The 25,543-nt window shown below is 33.4% G+C and overlaps 1 protein-coding gene across 17 annotated transcripts in view; it reads right to left on the reverse strand.

Annotated features, from left to right (window-relative positions):
- LOC122531000 (sodium channel protein para) overlaps positions 1 to 25,543 on the reverse strand; it is a 33,984-nt gene that overhangs the window by 2,399 nt on the left and 6,042 nt on the right. For 2 of the 17 annotated variants that reach the window (XM_043658516.1, XM_043658506.1), the window contains 18 exons: positions 23,916 to 24,347; positions 22,336 to 22,429; positions 22,086 to 22,154; positions 18,519 to 18,793; positions 17,661 to 17,834; positions 16,625 to 16,975; positions 15,615 to 15,849; positions 13,640 to 13,771; positions 12,703 to 12,832; positions 12,446 to 12,570; positions 11,920 to 12,182; positions 10,981 to 11,154; positions 7,047 to 7,169; positions 2,994 to 3,116; positions 2,679 to 2,873; positions 2,330 to 2,575; positions 1,762 to 2,032; positions 89 to 393 (listed from right to left, as the gene is read on the reverse strand). In XM_043658516.1, the coding sequence (XP_043514451.1) occupies positions 89 to 393; positions 1,762 to 2,032; positions 2,330 to 2,575; positions 2,679 to 2,873; positions 2,994 to 3,116; positions 7,047 to 7,169; positions 10,981 to 11,154; positions 11,920 to 12,182; positions 12,446 to 12,570; positions 12,703 to 12,832; positions 13,640 to 13,771; positions 15,615 to 15,849; positions 16,625 to 16,975; positions 17,661 to 17,834; positions 18,519 to 18,793; positions 22,086 to 22,154; positions 22,336 to 22,429; positions 23,916 to 24,347 (3,717 nt within the window). Of the gene's footprint in view, positions 1 to 88; positions 394 to 696; positions 1,606 to 1,640; positions 2,033 to 2,329; positions 2,576 to 2,678; positions 3,117 to 7,046; positions 7,170 to 9,746; positions 9,870 to 10,980; positions 11,155 to 11,919; positions 12,183 to 12,445; positions 12,571 to 12,702; positions 12,833 to 13,639; positions 13,772 to 15,614; positions 15,850 to 16,624; positions 16,976 to 17,660; positions 17,835 to 18,518; positions 18,794 to 22,085; positions 22,155 to 22,335; positions 22,430 to 23,915; positions 24,348 to 25,543 lie in introns of those variants that run through there. The other 15 variants (XM_043658505.1, XM_043658502.1, XM_043658504.1 and 12 more) reach the window with 13 other exon arrangements.

Genomic DNA, 25,543 nt, shown 5'->3' on the forward strand with positions numbered 1-25,543 from the left:
CGTCGGATGTAATTATTTTGGATCCGTGACGTTTCGCGTGAAAATCTTTGTTTAACACGCTGTGAGCCGCGGAAACTGGTTCAATTACCTGGAATAGCAATATCATCGACTGGCCGAACGTTTTGAAGTTGTACACATCGTCCAGCCCGCTCTTGTCCTTCACGTGCATGAAAAACGACATTCCGAAGATCGCGAAGATAAACATCACCAAAAACAGTAATAGGCAAATATTGAAGAGAGCTGGTAACGACATCGCCAGGGCGAAGAGAAGTGTTCGGATACCCTTAGCACCTTTCACGAGTCGAAGCACACGGCCGACTTTTGCCACCCTTACAACACGAAGCAACGTCGGCGATACGAAATATTTCTCAATAATGTCACTGAGAACCAGACCTAAAGAGAGAACACACACATATATATATATATATATATATGTATACACATTTCGTTACAATGATTCTTAGCGATAAGAATGTGGCAGTAAGGAAAGGATGAAATTTAAGTAAGTCGAGACTAGATTAAGTTAGTGTGATCTAGGTAAAAATGGTGCCTTCTAGATTCACGTGTGTTTCAGGTTTCCCATGCAGAGGAAAAGGATTATTTGTTTTATAGAGTCTAATTCATTCGTCGACTATAAAGTTAGATAGATATGCATTTCTAATTCTAGCTTGATCCGTAAGCGAGAGTGTTCTACGATGAATGACAGCGAAAAAATTGTGAGTGTTTCTCTGTTTCTCCGAAATTAGAGTGTTTGATACATGATTTAGAGAAAAAAAAGAAAAAAAATTGGATTAAAAGAAACGTGCATCACGCAGTTCTAAGAACTATCGTCGTCACTCTCTAATATTCTTTCTCAGCTACGTCCGACTATGAGAAAAGAGACAACATGCATTTCTCAGACTGATCGAAAAATCAGATAGTTGATTAAAGCTCGATCACTAGTTAGATCACACGGTGCGGCATGAGATAATAAAAAGAAAAAGAAAAAAAAATGTATCAATGTAGTAGTTAATTTCGTGTTAGGCATTCGAAAGTTTGAAGATCTAGCAGACTAGCTCCTCTCTAAGAAGAAACTAAATTTGGAATAAAAGAATAACTCTCAATACAGACCCGCTCTTACCCAATTTTTTGATTAACAATCGTCTCAACACGTCAATCAAACACGTGTGAACCACCAGCCAAACACAACGTTACATCAAAATGCATTTTAAAATGTTGAAGCTTATGTCCGGATTGTGAAGTTAAGGTTTTGAAACGTTTATCATTAAAATATTAAATTTTTACTGCTCGTTTTCAAGATAAACCGACAAATTGTTCAGTCAATGAATCAACTTGAATGAGAGTTTTGATGTAATGTCGTATTTAGTGGACTGGACACATGTTCATAGGATTAAGGAAACGAGGATTGTAGAGGAGAGGGAACGTGGGATCACACTCAACATCAATGTAAGGCTACGTAACGTAATGATGCTGATCAGTCGTTGCAGCACACGTGAAATATTAATCCTGTACGCTTTACTCCTTTGCTAAAGGAGACATGTACTAAGTTCTGCGTGCGATAGAAGTAATAAATCGAACATGCACAGTTCCATTCTACTCGAGAAAGAGAGAGAGAGAGAGAGAGAGAGAGAGAAAGAGAGAGAGAGGGGGGAAAAAAGAGAGATCGTGTGATGAAAAAAGTTAACAGGATTATCCTTCTCATGGTCATGTGTCAAATTTCACGTGGGCCATACGACTGAACTAATCATTACATTACATTACCTAATATTGACAATATAACAACAACAAAATCAAAGAGGTTCCACGGCTCCTTGAAGTAGTGGTAACGTAGAGCGAAGATCTTCATGAGACACTCGCTGGTGAATATCACAATGAATATCATGTTCAGATAGTCCAGGACATCGCTGAACGTCTGAGTTTGCTGATAATGGTCCAACGTCATCGTAAGCATGTTCAGTCCGATGAACAACATGATTATCATATCGAACTTTTTGTCCGTCACTATTTCAAACACTATTGCCTGCGGCCGCCACTGGAAAAGAAAGAACGCAACGCAATCGTTGTTAGAACAAGGGGACGCTTTTGACACTGGCAAACGGAACTAAAACGGAGAGAATGATCAGAATTGTCACAACTTTAAGACAGTTGCGCAGCTGCGACAATTTTTGCGTGTTGAAAGTTCTGTCGAATTGAAACTCAAAATTCCCAATTAACGTTCAAAATTCAGCTTTAAAAGGGGTTTTGTTCCGATTGAAACTCGTAGGATTCAGTAAGATTGAAGAGGAAATTGACGACGATCGAAATTATCATTCATCAATCATCTACATACTCTCGGGCGTGGAATGGCCTTAAGTGGTTTCTTGCTACCCATTTTTTTCATAGCGTTGTAATATTTCTTCTGGTCTTCCGTCATGAACATCTCGAGAGAGCCTCCCGCCTTTTTCTTCTGCTCGTTGAAGTTGTCGATGATCACACCAATGAATAGATTAAGGGTAAAAAACGATCCGAATATAATGAAAAATACAAAATAGAAGTACATGTAGATGTTTGTTTCGCGGATTGGTTGTTTGTTGAGCTGCGAATGAAAACAAAAAAAAAAAGATGAATTGCGCTGTCAATTTCAATCCTACCAACTTTTCCAAATTTCGTTCGAACGTAAGTATTGCCAGTTTGCTCACCTCCCTGGAATCTATGGCATCGTTCATGATCTGGATCCATCCTTTAAACGTGGCCACTTGGAACAAGCACAGATACGCTTTCCCTACGTGGTCGAAATTCATCGGAGAATTCTCCCAGGTATAGTTCTCAGCCAAGCAGGCGTTTCGATCGGGGATTATTTCGTGGCTGAGCGTTGTTTTATTTGCGTCTACGCACTGTGAAATGAAGTAGAACGACGGCCAATTGTCAGTTGTTCGTTCATTGTTTCTTGTTTCACGCTCGAATTCCCATAAAATATATATATACACTATTGATCGACGAAGGCGAATACGCACCTTGAAATATTTGCCGGCGAAAAGCTGCACGCCCATAATGGCGAAGATCAACCAGAAGATAAGACACACCAGTAACACGTTGAAAATGGATGGAATGGCTTGAACCAAAGCGTTGACGACTACCTGCGGGACAAAACCAGCCGTTAAAGTAACCAGCAACTCGGTCTGAACCGTTCTTTCGACTTTTGTTTCTCTATAGTGCTCGAGTATGCGTTTCTATGCATTTCTACGCGTTTCTAGATACACGCCGTGTACATTACGAACTCATTATACGTAGTAATGTGCAATTAAAATCCTAGAGTCTTCTATTGCGGTAAAAAAAAAAAAAAATGTGAAAGAAACGATGAAACGTCGCGCGAAAGGAGCCAGAGATTTTGTACCATCGTCGTGAAACGTAATTGGAATAAAGTGAGATGCAAATAATAGTATCTAATGTATAAATTTCTCAGAATCTTTGGTTGTAGAAAACTACAGAAACTTGCATCTCGATTAATTTCTGATTATTCAATTTCTATCGAAGAACGTCGATAGAAATTTGAATAGTATACAGAGATTTTTCGTGTGAATTCTTGGGAGCACGAAGCGTACGACATCTCTGTTCGAATTCCGCTCGATTTTTCACAATTACACAGGATCAAATCAGGAAACGGAGTCGATAAAGTATCTCGGCTCGTATCTTTTCTCGTTCTTTTCAACGAAACGAATTTTGTTCACTCTTTGTCTCTTTATGGAACAGTAAACCGAGGTAAACCTTGCATACTTACTCCATCAACAATTATCACGTTCAATTTCGTTACAATTATGCCGCAAACGAACATGGATATGTATATATATGAATGTACCAATAAAAACACCGAAATCACAAGTCTCCAGACAATTCAAACAGACAAAGAAAGTAGAAAGAAGAGAAAAATAATAATAAAAAAAAGAGGAGTCATGGCGAACACAAGAGTGCCTACGCGTTCGCGGAAATCCATGGACCTGTTTAAAAAAAAAAAAAAAAAAAAAGAAGAAGAAATATTGAGAAGGAATTAAACTATCGATTTGCCTGATCATTGATCGATGTGACGTATGGTGCTTACACTTTCGCTGAAAAATTTTCAAGTAAATAAATATTTTATGTTTCGTATAAGTATCGTTACAGACGACTGCGATCGTTAGTGAACTGAATTATTAAAATCTCCAGTATATAATATTGTAGATCTCTCATAAAATTTAGTTTTTCGCGAATTTGTAAATTATTCTGAACTGGCAACGAAAATGAGAAATTCCGCAGCAAATTGCTTCCAACGCGTCAAACAACACCAGCTGATTTGATTAAAAATTAAAATTATAATTACAATACTGTCGTCTCTCAGGAGAATTTTGTTTCGTCCACTCACAAATTTTTCAACGGCAGTGTCTATTATTAATATACTGTTTCGAGACCAGGATTACAAAGTGTGCACATAGAATTCACACGGAAATAAACAGGAAATAAAGCCAGTAGCAATGTACACGCACAAAGCATACCTACAAACAGTGAAAGCATTCTTTCTCGACAATTCGATGCATTGCGATGTGCGAGAGTTCTTAGCGAGAGTTTTAAGCGGCAAGCGACGATCCCATGCAGAAATAAAGAAAGGAAAAAAATCAACGGAAAGATAGCCGAATGATATATATATATATATAATATATATAATATATCATTTGTGTTACAGGTTGTGTGCTTATATTATATATAACATATATATATATATAATGTTATAATATATATTTATGTAATATATATATTATATATAACGTATATATATAATGTTATAATATATATTATATATTTATATAATATATATAATATTATATATAACATATATATAATGTTATAATATATATTATATATTTATATAATATATATAATATATATAATATTATATATAACATATATGTATAATGTTATAATATATATTATATATTTATATAATATATAATATATAATATATTATATATAATATATATGTACGTAGATAGGTTATACTGAAGAAAAAGAAAAAAAAAATGAAAAAATAGTAGCTAGGAACTACTGTATAATAAGATAGGATAAGACAGTGTCAGGGTGTGGGCATGACAGTAACTCTACGCCCAGTATCTCAGCGACCTTGTATTACAGTTATGTAGAATCATTTTATGTCTGTAATGAGATATATAAACTTGTTAAATTTATTCAAAGAATGATAAGTCACTAAGTATGTTTTGATGTATAGGTATATATATATATATATATATAAAAATACGTGTGTTCTTGTTGCTTACGTATCGAGTTATGTTGAGACTAGCTGTTTTTTCTAGATGAGGCACGTTTTGTTTCAAGGCTCGTTGAATTAAATAATATATAGATCTAAATACACCGCCGTTCGTAAATCTCGCAGAAATAGCCATGATTTTCTCGTCTCGTTGACTTGAAGGGGAATTGTACTTAAAAGCGTGGCTTATCGAAATTATCGAATGAGAATTGAAAGATATTTTTTGGTATCTTATTGATTTCTTTTTCTATTAATTTAAGTGACAATTAATAAGGTGCTTGGAGAAAATGATTTAAAAACAAATGTCACAGAGTGTTCCAGATATTTTCCATTACAGACACCTGTCACTATATAATTCTGTAAAAAGTAATGACCAAAAATGACCATAACTTTTTTAATAAAGTGCTCAAAAGTGTATCAGATTTGTGTCGTGCTCTTTCCTCATTTTTATTCATTAAAAAAAAAAAAAAAAATCCTGGAACATTTCGTTCATAAAAATAACCGTTCTTCGTTTTCCTGTTTGAAGATAAAAATTTCAGACTTCTTCGGGAACAATCATTAATTAATCAAAGTTCGAAACATCTGTGAAATTTTAATCGTTTAACCTTCCAAAGATATGCAACGAATAATTAATAATAAATATTATTAATCGTTCATCCTGCTCCTTTTTACGAAAAACGCTCGCTTGGTCCAAAATTTACGAACGGCAGACTACGTGTGTTCGTCTAAGGTGCATACCTCGCGAGAATTATTCAATAAAGAACGAGTCTACGTGCCGTTCAAACATTTGCAGTTTTAAGCTCAAGTGCATTCGCGATCGCCCTACTTATATGTTCACGTGCAAAAGGAATCGAGCCTTCGACACGGCGAGACCGAAGAGTTATTCTGTTTTTAGATCCTTGGATCGATCAACATAAGGAAACAAGTTCTAATATAAACAGAGCTAAACGAAACATTCTCTCTAATGTGAAACTCAAATCGGCCTCTTTGTCGAGTCTCGCGATGAGAAAAGAAATAAACGGTGCCGCCGTTTATAAACTAAAATTCTTTTCTAATCATCTAATCATCATTTCGTTCATCAAATGAGATCTTTATTCTCCTTTTATTGGAACGTTTTTCTTTTTTTTTCTTTTTGTTTTTCTCTATTTCCAGTTTCAGTCAAGCTTGCTTTCTTTCGGATAATTCGACGGCACCGAGAGAATCCAAATTGAGAATTTGAACGAATCGAAAATTGTCAACAGAGTTGGGCATCGTTCAATATATATATATATATTTTTTTTTTTTCTTTTTTTCATATAAGAAATACTCTTTTGAAAAATATTTTCTGTCGGCTATTGTCGAACAGTTTCAAAGTTTAAACAATCAAAAAAAAAAAAAAAAAAAAAGAAAAATCAAATTTGCTCAAACAAAAATTCTAAAAATACTGCATTCTATTAATTCTAGTTATAGTTCGATAATTTTAGAGAATTTCAGCTCGTTATGATACTTATGAATATAACAATCCAATGATTCTAATCAATTCCAGATTATTCGATTCACGCATTGCTCGTCGTAACAATTCATTAACGTGTCATAGCAACTTCATAATAAAAACTTCATAATTGGGTTTGAAACCCAAGTGAAACTTGTTGCACGATTGCGCAACGGATTTTCAATGACGTGCGTGCCCAACTCAGAGGCTCGATTCGCCCACGCAAAGAGAATGATCGGATTCGATCGGGAACATAATAAAGAAAATAATCGGCAAGGTCTGCTGAGACTGTGGGCTACATACCCGCATTCCCTGCATTCTAGACATCGCCCTGAGTGGCCTTAGGGCCCTTAGGGTCCTCATTGTTTTGAAGGCTTGGATCCCGCCAGCGCCACAGAGCGACGCTACGAAGTTAATGAGTGACACCTGCGAGCGAGAAACGAGAGCGGATCACAGCAACAGATAGACAGGCTACTCGCGATACGAATTCATCATCATCATCATCATCATCATCATCATCATCATCATCATCATCATAATTCTTATCACTATCATCATAATCAATAATCATTTCCAAACTCCCAAATACTTGAAAGAGGAGAAGAAGAAGAAGAAGAAGAAGAAGAAGAAGAAAAACGAAACTTCAAAGAGAAAGATAAAGAAAAAAAAAGAGAGAATAGATAAGAACAGAGATAGATAGAGAGAGAGAAGAAGAATAGATATAGATGAAGAAAAGGGGTTAGGAGGAAGTAGAGGTTGATTGGTTGACGCGTCAATTCGTGCTTTTCTTTTTTTTTTCTTTTCATGGTCTCTTTTTCGTTTTTTTTTTTTCTTTTTTTTTTTTTGTTCTCTCGATTTCCCGTCGATGGATCGAGGAGTCCTAGTTGTAGCGGATTTAAAGTAACACAGGAGTCCGTCCCATCTGTGGAAATCGTTCCATTTAAAAATAGTGTATGATACACATCGTAGATATACAACAAATATCCAGAGCAGGGGGGGGGGGGGACGAAGACATTGATAGAAATCAGATATATGGCACACGTAGCGGTTCACAGTGAAACAGAGAAATGGACGTCGTCTCACATCTGTTCGCGTACGATCGTTTCTTCGTAAGGGGATATTTCTTTCGATTAATCGTTGAACTGATATCTCATTTAAGTTTCGTTTTGTTGCATATCTTTCTTCCTGATTATTCTGCACTGTATCCCAAGAATTTGAGGGAAAATTCCAAATGTCTCAATAGATAATAAAAGTGTTGATATTTATGTTTTTACGTCCTCGACTCTGAAAAATACGATTGCACGCATACAGACGTGTACGATCAACAATGCAGAGAGCAATGAGTTGATGAGAGAGTTATTATCGGTTGCGAGCATGATCATCGGCTCCGTCCTGAAACAGATGAAAAGGTTCGTCATACCACCTGCCACAACGCATTTAGGTATCAATTTCACGTCGTCAGATTGAAGAATTCGATAAGACGATCGAGAGAAATTCTCCATTTTCATTTCGCACACTATGACGAAAGAACTAGCTAACGTAGATATTTCTCAGAAATTTCCATTTTGTCATTTAAAGGTTCAGAGAATCTACTAACTTGAATAAACAAACAAAGCGGATTGTACGTTGTCTAATTTTCTCTAATTATTCATATTTCAAGATCTTATCTCATGTACTAACGATAAATTTTTTGCCAACATTGTCATTATGGGATACATTTTATGCCCCGTTATTATTCGTGCAACGTAAGATGATACCGTAACGCGTTGCAACGTTAAAAAAATCAAAATCCTGATGACCAAGTTTCCAAAATTACACGCGCATATAATATAGTATACGTAGTACAGACGCGTACATTAACACACAAGGAAGATTATACATTACACACAAAGCAATATAATATGTATATATGTATATATATATAAAATATATATATGTAATTCATATGTATAGATACACGGTACTTTGCACAACGATCACTGTGTCAAAAGAGACTGTTTAGGAAAGGCGTACATCGGCATTAGCTAGTACGACAAAAAACTCCAATACCAGTGCAGACACCAAGTTAGAGACACCAGTGTACCTCTGCACACCGGAAAGCACACCACAGAGTAACAACGCTACAATCGCTGCAGCGATCATGTCCACCCTCGTCACTTGTTCTCGGTTTTTACTGATTGTTCCCCCTCCTCTCTATTTAACTTTCACTTTTCCCCGTTTTTTCTTTCCTCCTATCGACCCGTTTGGGAAACCAAAGCCTTCGGTGCAAACGTGACGGAGCGAGCATCGACGAATCAATTCTCCATTCATAGTAGTAAAGAGTCATCCAATTTTGGAAAAAAAAAAAAAAAACGATCACGCAGAGATTGTTTTCACATATTGTCACTCGAATAATATCATAGAAGTTTGATAATTGATAATCAATATCAATAGGTGTGTATGTAATGTTCACAAATTCTTGGACGAACGTGTTAAGGGTTGCACGAGATCTATTTCATATTCCACTTCTCTATGAAATATCGTTCTTAAAAAAGGTTCTTGGTCTCTTTTTATAGTATGTCGTTTTATAATTTTTGTGGTATTTAATTAACGTTCGACTACTTCGTTTATTTAAATAATCAACGTAATATTCAATCAACGACACATTTCTTGAAATTTGATTCAATCCTCCATAATATTATTATTATTCACCTCTTGTCCAGATTAGAATTATTCCAACAGCATTGTAAAAAGTTCCTCAGTTACAGAAGTCAGTTTATCCTAAACTTGCGAAATTCAAGAATAAATTAAAAATCTACAGAGTTTGTCAAGTGTATGTAAGTCACATTTAAATTCCATGACGACTGTATTAAAAATAGGTTACAAGTCTCAGTGACAACGATGAAACAGTAATCCGTCAGATTTGCACGATCGGACAATGGTCGCCGAATAAGACCGGTCTTTTTCGGTGTTTTTTCTTTTTTTTTTTTTTCTTTTTTGGTTTCTTGTCGGCCGATGACTTACTCTCATGCCCTCCCATCGTGACACGGCTCGTAAAGGCCTCAAGGCCCTCAGTGTTCTCATGGAACGGAAGGCCGGGATGTCGGCAGCGCCTGCCCAGATGGCGCCCAAGTTGATCAGTGAGAGCTATCATCATCATCAAATATCGATCAGATGGAAGGTGAGACATGACACATGACATATATAACGTTATTTATACGTAGACGGGTTTCTACAATTAGTAATCCACCACGAGAGAGAGAGAGAGAGAGAGAGAGAGAGAGAGAGAGAGAGAGAAAGTTTCCACGTTGAGCTCTTCTGCTTCGCGAACAGGCTTTTTTTGATATTGGTTGGGAGGAGAAGAAGAAGAAGAAGGTGAAGGAGACACTTCGTCATTCAGAGAGATCTTGAAGATGGGACTTCTTTTCTTTTCTTTTCTTTTTTTTTTTTTTTTTTTTTTTCTTTTTGTCTGCGTTTCGAAACAAGTTTACAAAATTTCTCTCGCAACGTTTAGACGTTTTCAAAGAAAGATTATCTCTGTAGATTTTTTTTTTTTCTTCGGTTTCGTTATTTTCGCAAAGTTATGTACTATATACAAGGTTGTTAGATTGGCCGTTGAAGGAACGTACTTTGTACAAGTGTCTTGATATTTTCATTGTAAGCTTGTTTCTGTTTTCGGGGAGGTAGACGAAGTTTAGCTGCGGTGTAAACTAAATTATCAAGTAGATTATTAAGTAGATCGTAAAAATATTATAATTGTAAGTATTTCTTTTTCGCGTTAACCCTTTGCGGACGAGGATTTTCTAAATTTTGCATCGATACGTTTCTTTGTCCTTACAGCGGTAGAATTCGCTTGCAATTTATATTAAAATAACGTAGTCAAGTAATATCGTTGTATTATAGATGATTATAAAAATTTATGTTAGATCACTCACTGTTTTGTTTATCTGTTTTGTAATTTTATATAAATTCAATTTCAAAAGTTGAGTAATTTAACTTTTTTTCAACGATACCACTTGCGAATTAAAAAATATGAATAAAATTTACGGAAGTATATGTAAAAGCGACATTTGTCCGCAAAAGGTTAAAAATGCTCATGTGAGTAATCGTTTATTTTATTTCATCAAAGAATCTTTTGTGAAGAAGAATAAAGACTAAGTTAAAAATTTTTCTTGAAAAGAAAAAAATGATTACACACATTTAGATTATATAATAAACTATATGGCGTGACAGGATCGATCGAGTAAATGTGACTTACCATGACAATGATGAAATCAAGCCAGCACCAAGCGTTCGTGAAGTACTTTTTGAAACCGAGAGCCAACCATTTGATTAACATTTCGAGGAAGAAAATCACAGTAAATATTCGGTCCATGTAGTACAAGATATCTTGCAGAATGGGTCGTGATTGAAGATGCACATCTTCCAAGGCCTGGAACATTAAGCGACACAGATTTTACAAGTGTGAATTATATATATATTTTCTCGTTATAGAAAAAAAATAAAGTTAAAGAACACTCTTCCAAAATCTAAACTCTTAAATACATTCTTAATTGTGATTTATAAAATAAAATAATAATAAAAAAATTTGTGATTTATAAAATAAAATAATAATAAAAAAAATTGTGATTTATAAAATAAAATAATAATAAAAAAATTGTGATTTATAAAATAAAATAATAATAAAAAAAATTGTGATTTATAAAATAAAATAATAATAAAAAAAATTGTGATTTATAAAATATAATAATAATAAAAAAAATTGTGATTTATAAAATAAAATAATAATAAAAAAAATTGTGATTTATAAAATAAAATAATAATAAAAAAATTGTGATTTATAAAATAAAATAATAATAAAAAAAATTGTGATTTATAAAATAAAATAATAATAAAAAAAATTGTGATTTATAAAATATAATAATAATAAAAAAAATTGTGATTTATAAAATAAAATAATAATAAAAAAAATTGTGATTTATAAAATAAAATAATAAAAAAAATTGTGATTTATAAAATAAAGTAATAAAGAAAAAATTTTTCGTTATAGAAAAATATAAAGTTAAAGAACACTCTTCCAAAATGTAAACTCTTAAATACATTCTTAATTGTGATTTATAAAATAAAATAATAATAAAAAATAATTGTGATTTATAAAATAAAATAATAAAGAATGGAAGACGCGAAATGTACTTACGAGAGCCATACTACTCAAAAGGATCATCAAAATGACGGCAGTCTCAAAATACTTGTTCTCAATTAGTTGGAAGGTCTTCAGTCTCAAGTTTGCCCAACCCTGCCAAAATGGAGCGTCATCGTCACCAGCTAAGAACGGGAATTTCTTGTAACAGTTTTCTGGACAACAGTCAGCCGGATAGTCGGGCTCGATGGGATCTTCATCTGCTTGGATAATTGCGTCCCCTGGGATACCATCCTTATCCTCTCCCTCTTCTCCGAGATCTTAAAAGAAATTTTTGAAAATAATTCTTTCGTTTACTATGAGAGATCTGTCCTAGAGATCTTTCTCAGAATGAGAATAAAAATAATTGAAAAACAATTCTTTTGTTCACCATGAGATCTCTGTAAGATCTCTCCTAATTTTCGTTTTTCATCCAGCATTAGTTTATTATATTGTTCGAGTTCGCAGTTCATTACTAACTAAATTTCAATTTATCATTTAATCTACAAATTAAAACTCGTTTCAGGATATTTCAACATTTTACCTTCTTCTTGTTCCAGGTCTTCTTTGCTCGCATCCTTCTTCTCTTCTCCATCCAGCGAGTCCATACTTCCCTTGTGACTTTCGTCCTTGAACGCTCTATTCTTGTGGCTGCCATACGATTTATTACTGCGCAAAGAGTACCAGGAAAAAAAAAAGAGAGAGGAAACAAACACGTGTGTGATCAACTCAATTTATCACTGAAACAATTGCCTTTCAACAATAATTAACAATGGCTAGAAATCTAGAAAAGAAATTCACCTGATGGTATCGTCCTCGTTATTAATATAATCGTTGTCCAGCCTGTAGTCACGATGGTTTATCGAATTTGCTATAACTTTGCTGTTGTTCATGCACAGTTTACCCTTCTTCAACTTATTCTTTAGATCTCCTTTGAAAAACGAAATATTATCTCATTTAATTATTTATAAAATCGCAAATATTATTGCAACGAACGAACATTATCATGTTATTATCACACGATAGAAGAAAGTTTAAGAGGCACATACAATGATAAGAAAATATAAAATATATACTTTAGAATACTTTACTGTTACTTTGTCATATGATAATCAACTTCAACTCAACAAATGTTTCAGTAATATTATAATTATAAAATGTACTTCAGAATATTTTACTGTTACTTTGCCATATGATAATCAACTTCAACTCAACAGATGTTTCAGTAATATTATAATTATAAAATTATAATTATAAAATATACTTCAGAATATTTTACTGTTACTTTATCATATGTTTAGTAATATTATAATTATAAAATATACTTCAGAATATTTTACTGTTACTTTGTTATATGATAATCAACTTCAACTCAACAGGTGTTTCAGTAATATTATAATTATAAAATTATAATTATAAAATATACTTCAGAATATTTTACTGTTACTTTATCATATGTTTAGTAATATTATAACGTTTTATTTTATTAATGCACAGAAAAATCCATTCATTGTGATATATGACAGCTAAACAATTTCAAGCTGACGATTCTGTCGACGAAAATCATAACGTGTAAAATTAAGATATATGATAATAAATAAAAGAATTATTAATATTAGTAAAATATCTATCGAGTCAGGATTAATCCAATCTTCTACGAGGATTAAATTAAAGGATTACTAAATACGTAGAATACATAGAATCGAAGAAAATATTCCTTCTTCCTCGACACGCTTACCATGAATAGTAAATTCCATTCCATCCCCGATAGCAACTTCGAGTTGGTTTAACTCCTTGGCACTCTTTTTATCTCTATACGCATCGAGCTCGCCATCTGCAAGATCTAGGTCCCCATCGCGATCAATTCCATCTGCACAGTCACACAAAATCTCTAACCCGCCCTTATCAGAACGATTTTGTCAAAAAATATTTTTTCTGCATGGAATTCTTCTTTAACTATGCAATTGTCGATCATTTATTTTTTTTTTCTCTATTCGAAGATATTTAAGAAAAAAAAAATATATAAAGAAATACTGTACTCTGTTATATATTTCTTTCTTTTTCCTTTTTTTTTAACAGAATTTTTATATCTTTTTTTGCTTCATGCAGTATCTTTTTTTTTTTTTTTTTTTTTTTTTTTTGTCTAACTTCTTGTAACGATATTGTATCATACTAATTGTAAGAATTGCTATAAATTAACGACGGTGTACAAGTGTGGCTAGTTTTAATACGCGATACATGATGGATTATGTTGTAGTAGTTTAATACTAGGTCAGAATCGAAGAAGGTGTAATTGCTTTTCTTTTCTTCCTTTGTTGCAAAATATGAATAATAAGCAGAAATTGTAAAAAACAGAAGAGAATACGACATCATTGCTTGAAAACATAATGCAAAAATTGACGAGCAATTCACTGTAAATAGTAATGTAATTTTGGCGTATACATTTGTATGTTCATTGTTTCAGTTGGATGCCATGAAATAAAGTAACAATGATTTTACATAGCTACGTGAACTATGTAAAATATTGTTCGCAAAAATCTTTCTCTTTACTGAACTGAATTATTGAAGATGACAATAAAATTATAATTAATTTAATATAGAAAATAATAAGTAAGTGAATTAATCATTAATTTATTTTGTATATACTTCAACTGATAATATTAATTATTTAAAAATTTTACATCAAAAAGATCATGTAGCTTGCAATTTGTAAAATAAATTTCATTTCTGTTGTTGCTAGACTTACACACGACTACCATAAGAATTGCCATAAATATAAATAAATTCGTACGATTCAAACGTGAAATTTTTACGAATTTTTCGTTTCTTTTTTTTACTCACATTCGTTAAATACCTGACGAAAATTATTTCAGGACATCCAGTATGTATACTAAATATATTTCAAAGTTCATTTCAACAATATTCGCTACACATTTGCGATTAATTTAGAATTTTGTCTTTTTTAAATCCAGAGCCAGTCTAGATGAATCCAGATGTATCGCGCGATGCTCCAAAAATAATCTACACTCGATCGATATTGAACAAATTATTGAAGCGATCTTTTTCGTTTTTCTTTTTTTTTAATTTCATCGAAGAGACGAAACGTTTCCACTTTCTCCAAAACGTGAAAATAATAGGCAAAGCAACGTATAACTGCCAAGCTAATCAGCGAAGCAAAAATTAATCTATCCTCCATCGCTGCCCTCCTTCCTCTCTATCATCTTTAATCTTGCGACTCGTGGAAGAAACGTAGAAAAATAGCGAACTGATCAAAAAGTCTGCGTTCAAAAGATAGAAAAAAAAAGAAAGGAAAGAATCACCAGTCAACGTTCTCTCTCTCTCTCCCTCTCTCATTTACGTAAACAAATCATTTAAAAAAAAAAAAAAAAAAGAAAGAAGAATGAAATCCTATTCTAAAGGAAAAGCATCAAATCTAAAAGAGACCAATTGAATATTAAAAATGAAACTGATCTCGCTAACTATCCTCGCGCTGTTTCTTTCTCCTTTTTTCTAAATTTTCTCGCAAAATTATATTTTCTTCCCTCGGTTTCGTCGACTGGCGAAATAAAAGAACATAAAGAAACGAGACATTCGTTGTCGTTCGTTCGTTGATTTTTTTTCTTTTTTTTTCTCGTAAAGTGAAAAGCAGAACTGAAAAACAGTGCCACGAACTACAACAGCGCACACAGCAAGCGATCTGATTGGATATAAACCTTCTTTCCAACTGTTGGACGGTCCCTCACCTGGCGCCTGATCGGATATCTGATTGGTGAGTTTGGCTCGCATCATTTTAGCAAGATAAAGGACATTTCGCTTGATCCACTTAACGAATCGTGCTATTCGATCGATCGCCTCCGCGATCTTGTTCGTATCGTTGTCCGCGGTCGGCGCCGATAGATTCGACGAGCCGAAGTTGCTCAGCAACAACGCCAAGAAGAGATTCAGCACCTGTTCGTTGGCACATCAAACATGGTTTTTTTGCTTTTATCTTTAAACGACGAAGGGTAGAGATTGGTGTGGAGTAATTGGTGTGATGTTTAGGAACGAAAAATGGGGGATGTACGTGTGTACTCTCAAGAGTGAACGATTGCAGTTTCCTTTTTTTTTTCTCTCTCTTTTCAAGACACACAAATGTGAATTTTAATTTTGAATTAATTAGGAGGCAAGAGTTAAAAGATATACCTTCGGGTAGAACTTAATTCTTGAAAATCATAAATAAATACCGTGGAAGAGGTATGTGTCAATCTCGTACGTTGAATTTGAAAGAATTGAAAGATGAAAAGGAGAGACAGAATTGAAACATGTCGTACGTTGAATTGAAAAAAATTGTTGAGAGAAAGGAAGAAATTGATGAGAAGTCTGTGAGAAAGACAATGAGGTAATGATCGTAATAAAAATACTAATGTGAAAGTCCTAATGACCAATGACTTCGTAGATCTATGCGATAATATACACATTGGGCTGCCGGCTGATTTTTGTTACTAAATTTCATCTCGCGAGTCTTCAGTTTTTTTCAGTTCAACATACTTTGTTCCGATTAACCCTGAAAACTGGAAATTCACAAGAGATTATCACTGAAAATAATAAAACCTAGAGTCAGTAGTGGTTCATCGTGCCGTTCGTTCACGAGTTACCAATAGGCAAAGTGAAGACAAACCTTCTCGAAGGAGTAATTTAATAATAATTTGGAGTCCAAATCGATGGGTCAATTGTGTGTACTTACAACCAGATTACCGATGACGACAGTGGCCAGAAAGAACGGTATGCAAGAAACGTCGCCCACGAGCATACAGTCCCACATTGACTCGATCCATTCCCCGCAGAGTACGCGAAAAACGATCATGAACGAATGCATGAAGTCGGTGAAATTCCATCTTGGTAGATCCCCGTCCGGGAACCGGTCAACGTTGTCTGTGTAGTTCTTGCCGAACAGCTGCATACCCATCACCGCGAAAATAAAGATGATGATGCACAGCACGAACGTCAGATTACCTAACGCGCCTACTGTTCTGCCCATGATGGAGATTAGCAGATTCAACGTAGGCCACGATTTCGCCAGTTTGAACACCCTTAACTGAAAGCGGAAAGTGAGTTATTGACATTCGAAACTGAGAGAGAAGATGAAGGGCATAGATAAAGGGAAAAGTATTATACGAAGATCGTTCGACGGGCCGCCTTGCGCTGGCAACTGGCCTTCGCGGACCATAACGAGTGACCGTGTTACGTTCAATTTGTCGCTTTCTTTTTCTATTGAACTCGTCGGTGTGACGTCACTGGATAGAAGTTATTACGAGGTAATCAATTTGTCGTTTGTTTTGCCCGGGTTTTACATTTAAGTATACTTAAAATATACTATTTAAATATACTTAAATATATTTATATATATATTCTTAAATATATATCTAATATAACTTAAATATATTTAAGTATATTTATATTTAAATATACTTAAAACTGAGAAAATGTGGCAATTTGGAACAAAAAGTTCTCGAAAAGTTCTCAGTGGCCTGATTCCAGCGCAAGAGGTTAACGAGCAGACCGTGGATTTCTATGGATGAAGAATTTTAATCTGAATGAAAAAAAAAAAAATGTTCTATCTTCCGAATGTAATAACATGTATCGTTATTTTTGATACTGTTACTTTTATCATATGTTTTCCTGTACGTTTTTTTGAATATTTTTACGTCTATTATCATGTACTAAATCCGCAGTCTAATGATAAATCATATTTCCTCTTCTTTCTTTAACACTTAACTTACCAATCTGAACGATCGCAGTACGGAAAGACCCTGGACACCTTCTAATCCTAACTCCAGTAGCGAAAGTGCGACGATAATGAAATCGAAAATATTCCATCCTTCTTGAAAGTAAAATTTCGGACTCATTGCTATCAGTTTCAACGTAGCCTCGATACCGAACGTTGCCGTGAAGAACTACAATTATATACAGTTGTTAACGTCTCAGTTGGAAGAGAAGGAAAATATGAAATATTTTTGTATAAGAGAAAATACCAATTACTAATAAATATTCTATTAATAACAACGGAATATATATTGTGTATACGTGTAACATCGTCTATAAATATTTAATCACTAATTATATAATTATATAAAATATTTAATTATATAATATATATATATATAAAATATTTATATTATATATTATATATTTATATAAAATATATACAAATATAAAATATCTGCACTATATATTCTATATTTATATAAAATATATACAAATATAAAATATCTGCACTATATATTCTATATTTATATTAAATATTTGTATTATATATTATATATTTATATAAAATATTTATATTATATATTATATATTTATATTAAATATTTGTATTATATATTATATATTTATATTATATATTATATATTATATATTTATATAAAATATTTATATTATATATTATATATTTATATAATTATATAAAAGTATGTAAATTATTAAATAAATATATAAATACTCAAAATACGAGCGTAAGAACGTAGAAATCAGCGATAGAAAATTCTTCTTCGTAGAATAAGGATGAAACATTAACAGACGACGGTGTGTATCGTATGTATGCTAATGGCAAGTGTATTATAAGAATTCGTATCGCTTACGTAGTTTCCTGTCTTGAGCACCCGTTCCATATCCTTGTCCATGTCGTGATGATCGAGCGCCATGAACAACGTGTTGACGACGATACAAAGTGTGATGAATAACTCTACGAATGGATCGAACACCAAAAGTGACACGTATTTTTGAAACTCAAGCCACAACCAGCAACAGTCCCAGACGCAGAAGATATCGATGCAACGTAGAATCGCGGCCAACAGTTTGTCCTTAAACTTTGGCCCTTCTTCGTCGTCGTCTGTCGGAAAGTAATAGGTCGAAACTGTAACGCGTGTTAGTAATTTTGTCTGGCACCACTCTTTTTGGGGAAAGAGGTTTTCTCGTTCTTATTTTTCTCATCATCAAGCTTGCACAATCTCTTTATCATGATACATTCCTTTGCTTTCTTTTAGCCTCTTTTAAAACTCATTGGATCACAGATTATCAAATATACGAGTAAACAGGCAAGCGTGTTCTACGTATCACAGCGAAAGACGAAAGAAAACGAAGGGAAACTAAGAGAACTGGGAAAAACTCTACGGAGCTTTGGCAAAAGCAAACGGGAGGGGAAAGAAAGTGAAAGAAAAAAAGGCTACGACTGCGTCGGGAGCGTTTTTTTTTTTTTTTTTTTTTTTGCATGAATGTGCAAAAGCGGCAGGGGAACACGCGCAGCCCAAAAGCTGTGCAGGGAAATTTGTTGAAAAGAAAAATCGAAGCGGCCAAGTGGGTAGCAAGAGTGCTGCTGCATGAGTCGCTATGCGGAGAAAAAAAGGGGTAAAAACAATTTTATGGTAATCCGAGAACGTTCAAAATTCCGTGGACGTTCGATGTGCGATTGATCCTAGAAAGACTAAGCCGCGAGCTGTTGTTACTTTAATTTGCTAATTCTGCTACGTTTCGGAGTTGTATTTCATAACATAGATACTCTAAAGCTATTGGCACCTTTGATATATTAATTAGTATATTGGAATATGCCAAATGAAATAATTTTGCAGAACATTTGCATTATTTTCGTTATTTTCAATTCGGCAGGCTCGAAGAGTCCAAATATTTAATACGAAGGTACTGATATCTTTGAAACATCTGCTTCTAGGATTAATCGTCAATTGGTGGAACATAATACTGGTAGAATGGAGAAACAAAAATGAAAGGAAACATGCTATTTACAATCCTATTCCAAAAAATTGGAATTCCGAATATTGAATCTTCACATTGAAAACGAAAGAAAAGAAATTTGTGATAATGTCAATAAAAAAAAAAAAAAAAAAAAGAAAATCTCGTTCATTTACGAATAGAGAAGTCACGAGGATGGATAAATAATAATTAGAAGTGATATAAACAATAATTAGAAAAAGGCGAGAAACGATTGAAGGAAAAAAAAAAAAAGAAAATGAAAGGTGATGAAACAATCTGATTCGATCCTTCGAAACGTTGCTGTATTGGCTGTTGTGTGTATATTAGAGCAATCTAAGATCGATGTGCGACCAAGCAATACTGCTTGGCGTTCTCGCTGATTACGTCGCTTTACAAGCTCTAATCACACTTTTTAGTGTACTGTCGATGGCACGGCGAATGACGATAATCGTCCCTCGTGAAAGCTTTTCGATTCTACGTTGTTTGTTTGTGCGACGCAAGCAAACGCGGCGGTGCCCTCGAAGCGAGTGCCTTCGCGAAAAAATATTAACCATTAACATCTTCGGTACGGTTTGCTCGTCTGTTTGTTTCACAATACGAAGACAAAGCGAAACGCGAGATACTTTCGCAATAATTTTGTATTTTGAAAATACTCCCTCTTAAGGAGTAATTTCTCATTTTTAAAAATTTTTAAAAATCGGGAAGGATGAAAACTGTTATGTCGTTAAGACGTTGACTGCCACGCGAAAGTTACACTTTTTTTTCCCCTATTATATTTGTTACGTTGCACAATATTCATTGGAATATTTAGTTTTGTCATAAAGGCGCAATGAAGACGTATTTTACATATCCAGTTATAATATAAACATTATTATATTTTAATATAAACATTATTGTATTATAATATAAATATTATATTAAATTATATAATATAATATAAGTCATATAAATTATATAATATAATATAAAATATTTATAATATAAGTTATAATATAAACTTAAGTTATAATATAAGTTATAATATAATTATTTAAAATTTCATGTCGATGACGATATTCATTTTATTTTAATTACCCTAAAATATAATAAACATTTTATTTTAATTATTCTAAAATATTTGCAGAAATAGAAACGTTACCACCGTAGCAGTCAACGTATTAATGTCAAGCACGATAAATATAAATATGCAGCAATACCTATCGAATTTAGTTGAGAGTTTAGTTCGTACCGAAGATAGTTAAAACTAAAATTTCGCTGCAGTGTACGTCGGTGATCAGACGAGGAGCTGAGGCAAAATCCAGGCACGAAGCGACCGTGCAGCTGCAGCGAGGATGTTTTAATCTGTGTCGTATGTATCAGGAAACAAACTCTGTTTCCCCAAAAGAAAAACTACTACAAACGTTTTCACTTTTTCTTTTTTTTTTTTCTCGTTTCTCTGTCTCTGACTTTATCCATCCAAGAGTTCGAGGGTTTACGCACTGCAGTTATTTCATCGACGAATCTATTCATTGCGATTTAGATGATCGTTCATGTCGTGTATCGCCAGTTCCTTCCTTCTTTTTTTTTTTTTTTTTAAAAGATAATAATAAAAAATGGAACTTAGTAGGATCAATAGGAGTTATACCATGCACGCGTAGCACACGTTTGGTATTGTTATAACAGTGTTAGGTAATCAAAGAATTTCTGTCTTCTGTATATACGATAGTAAAGAATGATGATGGAAATATAAGAGATTTCCTTATATTTGCAGAATATGAGATAATTTCAGAAATTTTAAGAAAATTATTACCATTATTATTCGTTGCAAAGAAGTTTTACAATCACAGAAATATAAAATACCTATTTCTATTTTGACAAATGATACTTTCTTTTATAAAAAAAACGAACCATACAACTTTCTCCTGTACTTTATAAAATAGAACTATAATCTATAGTGTATATTACGTGTACTTTATAAAATAGAACTATATAATTTATAGTGTACATTACGTAGATTTATTTCAATGAACAAATATTTTTCTATATTTCTGCATCATTCATTCCTATCACAAAAGAAACGACAGAAGACTTTCCCAATTGCCTAGTGACGACCAATAATGAACAGAATAGAAACAATTCTTCTTGGTTACGACAGTCTGGACAGTAATTGTAAGTTGAAATTAAATAATAGAAAAAAATGAGAGAGTACAGATAGATATGTATATAACGTATAAACGTAATGTAGGAGTCGGTCTACTATGTACAAGGCGCTCAGACAAAAATCTTTCAGCACTGAATATTAAACGGAGAGAAAACTGTACAAGAGTCTCAACAGTGGTGTACATCAAAAACGATAGGATGCTCATCACACAAGAGATACACATCTGTGATTAAAGGGTGATAGAAAACTGTAAGAGAAAAAGATAGTAACGTGAGCGAATGAGCTAAACACTCGACATTACCTCCTTGCTCCGGTGTTCTGCTTTGTCGACCCGCCGCCTGTTCTATGATATCGTTCAGTACCATTACGTCTGTAAAAAAAGAATGTTTGCAGTTTGCCCTTTTCCTTTAGAGATTACACATATCACAATATGCAATACATCATTTTATACAAATTGTTACAATTTAGTTTATTGAATTTAACAAGTAAATTGTTGAATATTTTATTTATAGAAGATATTTTACACGTGGTTTATTTTTAAATGAATTTACCTTTCATATCAACCACGGCATGTTGTTGCGAAGGCTCTATAAACGGATTGTCTTGTTGCTTTGCCTTGCCCATGGGATCTTCCAGATCACCCTCCTGAAGATAAAATAAAATATTTATTTCTGTGATGAAAATTCCCCGTGATAATTGAGCAGTGTATAGAAAAGTGTATCTGACATCAAGCAGAACGAACGACGTAATTTTTACTACATTGTAATTTGCTAGATCAATAACTGTCTTACATTGCTTGAGACCGTCTTGAACTGTCCAAAAATAGACGAATCTTTCTCACAAGTAATTGCTGAAACGCCTCCGATAGTAATTACTGAATATAAATGAGGTAGGTTGATAAAAAAATTACAGTTCACATTTGTATAAGATAAAAGTGGAAGCATCTCCACCTGGACAAATCTAACATTTATTATAAGATATTCCTTTCGAAATAAGTTTCATGAAACAAGTTTCATTTGAAGAATTTTTTCGATTAATAAATAGTGTAGTAGGTAATTGTATGGAAGGATTAAAACATCTTGTACTTACATATGTCATATTGTATGACATTTCTATGTAATCCGAAATCTAAATTTTTTAGTAGCTTGCAATTTCAATTACCTAATAAATATACACTTGATTTATTCTTTTATTTTAAACAATTCGGAAATTCAGTACATTGCAAAAACCAATTAAATGAACACTAATTTATAATTTATTGTACATTATGGAAACAAAGATAAAATAGTGTACATAATTAAAAAAAAAAAGATTATTTTTACATCGCGATATCTTTAATAGTTAAAAAATTATAAATGAATATCACCAAAATCTTCAACCTTGTTGTTATTATTATTATCATTATTACATATAACAATTCGTATCACGTGAATCGTATAACTGAATCAACGAATAAATTGACGAATAGTTATTTCTTGTTAGAGACAGAAAAAGTGTTCGCAATTTTGAAAAATTATTAAAATTTTTCAAAGTTGCAAATTGATGTGCGTCTTTGTTGTGTATTTTAATATTAACGGTAATGAAAAATGATTTACATGAAATATATAGTTACTGATTCGGTTATACTCTGCATTGTATATTATTGTAACGTATATATATATATATATATATATATATAATATATAATAATGATAATGATATATATAAATAATATATATAATACTGATATATATAAATTAATATATATAATAATGATATATAAAAATATATCATAATATATATAAATTATTATTATTTATAATATATATAAATTAATATATATAATAATGATATATATAAATATATAAATTAATATATATAATAATTATTATATATAAATGATATAAATAATAATGTATATTATTGTAACGTGTCAAAAGATATATATATATATATATATATAATAATGTGTATAAGATAAATTCTCAAAATTTTACCCATTCTTGGACAGTATGTTGGCAATTGCCTACCAACAGAAAAATTGGCAAGTTTTACCTACTCTTGGGCCCAAGAATTGAAAAAAAAAGAAACACTCCCTCCTGTGCCATTTCTCCTCCACAACTTCCTTCCCCTAGAAGAGTCGTCTACTCACGTAATGGTACTTCTGATTCGAGTCCGTGAAATGCCCGTTCACGGACGGCGGCCTGACGGATCTGATTCTCAGCTGGCTCTCCTTGGTCATCGGTTTGCCGGCGTTCGCGATCCCGCCGATCAGATCGCCGTGGGACGTGTACGAAAGACGCGAGGCGTGCGACGTGTACGACGAGTGCCTGGACCCAAGATTCGCGTAGTAGACCGGCACAACGATCGTGCCGTTCTCCTCGGACATCGGCGTCACCGCGTTCGAGTCGTCGGCGTAGGGCAGATGTTCCTGCGCGTCGAGGAACGTCGACAGGACCAGCGGTTTCCGGTCGCCTCCCGGTGGGCCGACGAAACGACCACGGCCGTTTCTGATCGTGAACTGATGGCTACCGCGGCTGCTTCGGCGAAGATTGAACGGTGAGCCAGGTAGACTAAGGCTCGCCTGAAATTACAACAAAGCGGGCCACCGCTTTTCTCTCTCACCGTCTCATCGAACCTCTTCCGAAAAGCGTGGTCAAAGAGGGAGGAAACTGTTTCAAGGGAGGCAGGGGTGAGGCAGGTGTTCCTCTCCTCGTTCAGTTTCGCCCCGTAATGTTAACCCTTTCGAGCCCTACGAACCAACTACTTTCCGCTACTTTCGAAACGGACGTCGTTCCGCGGAACTCCGGTCTGTCGGACATATGTACATACATCTCGAAATGGAAATCATGTCACGCGCGCGAAACAGTTTCGAGAAAGTTTGTGATCATTTTCGTTGAACAAATATATGCGCTGTGGGTCAAGGGGTCAGGATAGCTTGAAATTTTCGAAAAGTCGATTTTTTTTTTTTTTCTGTTTTGTTTTAAATAGTAGTTTGAAGTCTTGGAAATAAGAATAGAAATGGTCCTAGCCTTTGAAACGACTTATTTTGGGGTATAATAGTAAATCCGCGGATACAGAATCATTGAATTTGTATATATAGTATAATAGTAAATAGTAAATAGTATAATAGTAATAATAGTAAATAGTATAATAGTATAATAGTAAATCCGCGGATACAGAATCATAGAATAGTAGTAAAGTAGTAGTATATCATTGTATAGTAGTAAATAGTATAATAGTATAATAGTAAATCCGCGGATACAGAATCATTGAATCGCTGTTTACAACTTTAAGCAGTGTTATAAAGTGTAAATCGTGTGATTCGAATATTACTTTTGGTGAATCGAATATTAGGGGACTTGGAATCAAGTTTAGTTGTGAATTGTAAGAATTGTGAGCCGCGATATATAAGTAAGAAAAGTGAGTGAAGGATACATGTGAAAAATTACGTACTGAAACTTTAAACGCGTTTTTCTCGAATCTAGGTTTTTAGAAACGGTGCGCAAGTTTACGTATCTTTAATGTAACATTTACTAAGGATTGACGATCGAACATTTTGTAATTTTTAACAATTTCCAAAAATACAAACAAAAAACGTAGAAATTTCTGGCACAAATTCGATACGTCAAAAACAAATAGTTGCTGTTTTCATATGTTTCACAAAAATATAAATGTTGAATCGTCAATCCCTAGAGAATATTATTTACTTTTGAACTTTTTTTTGCCTTTTTGTTGCAACTAATTCTGTTTGGCTTGAAAATGCCGTTAAAAAGTTAA

The sequence above is a fragment of the Frieseomelitta varia genome, unplaced genomic scaffold (assembly GCF_011392965.1).
Source record: "Frieseomelitta varia isolate USP_RPSP 00005682 unplaced genomic scaffold, Fvar_1.2 scaffold_371, whole genome shotgun sequence".
NCBI classification, from domain to species: Eukaryota; Metazoa; Arthropoda; class Insecta; order Hymenoptera; family Apidae; genus Frieseomelitta; species Frieseomelitta varia.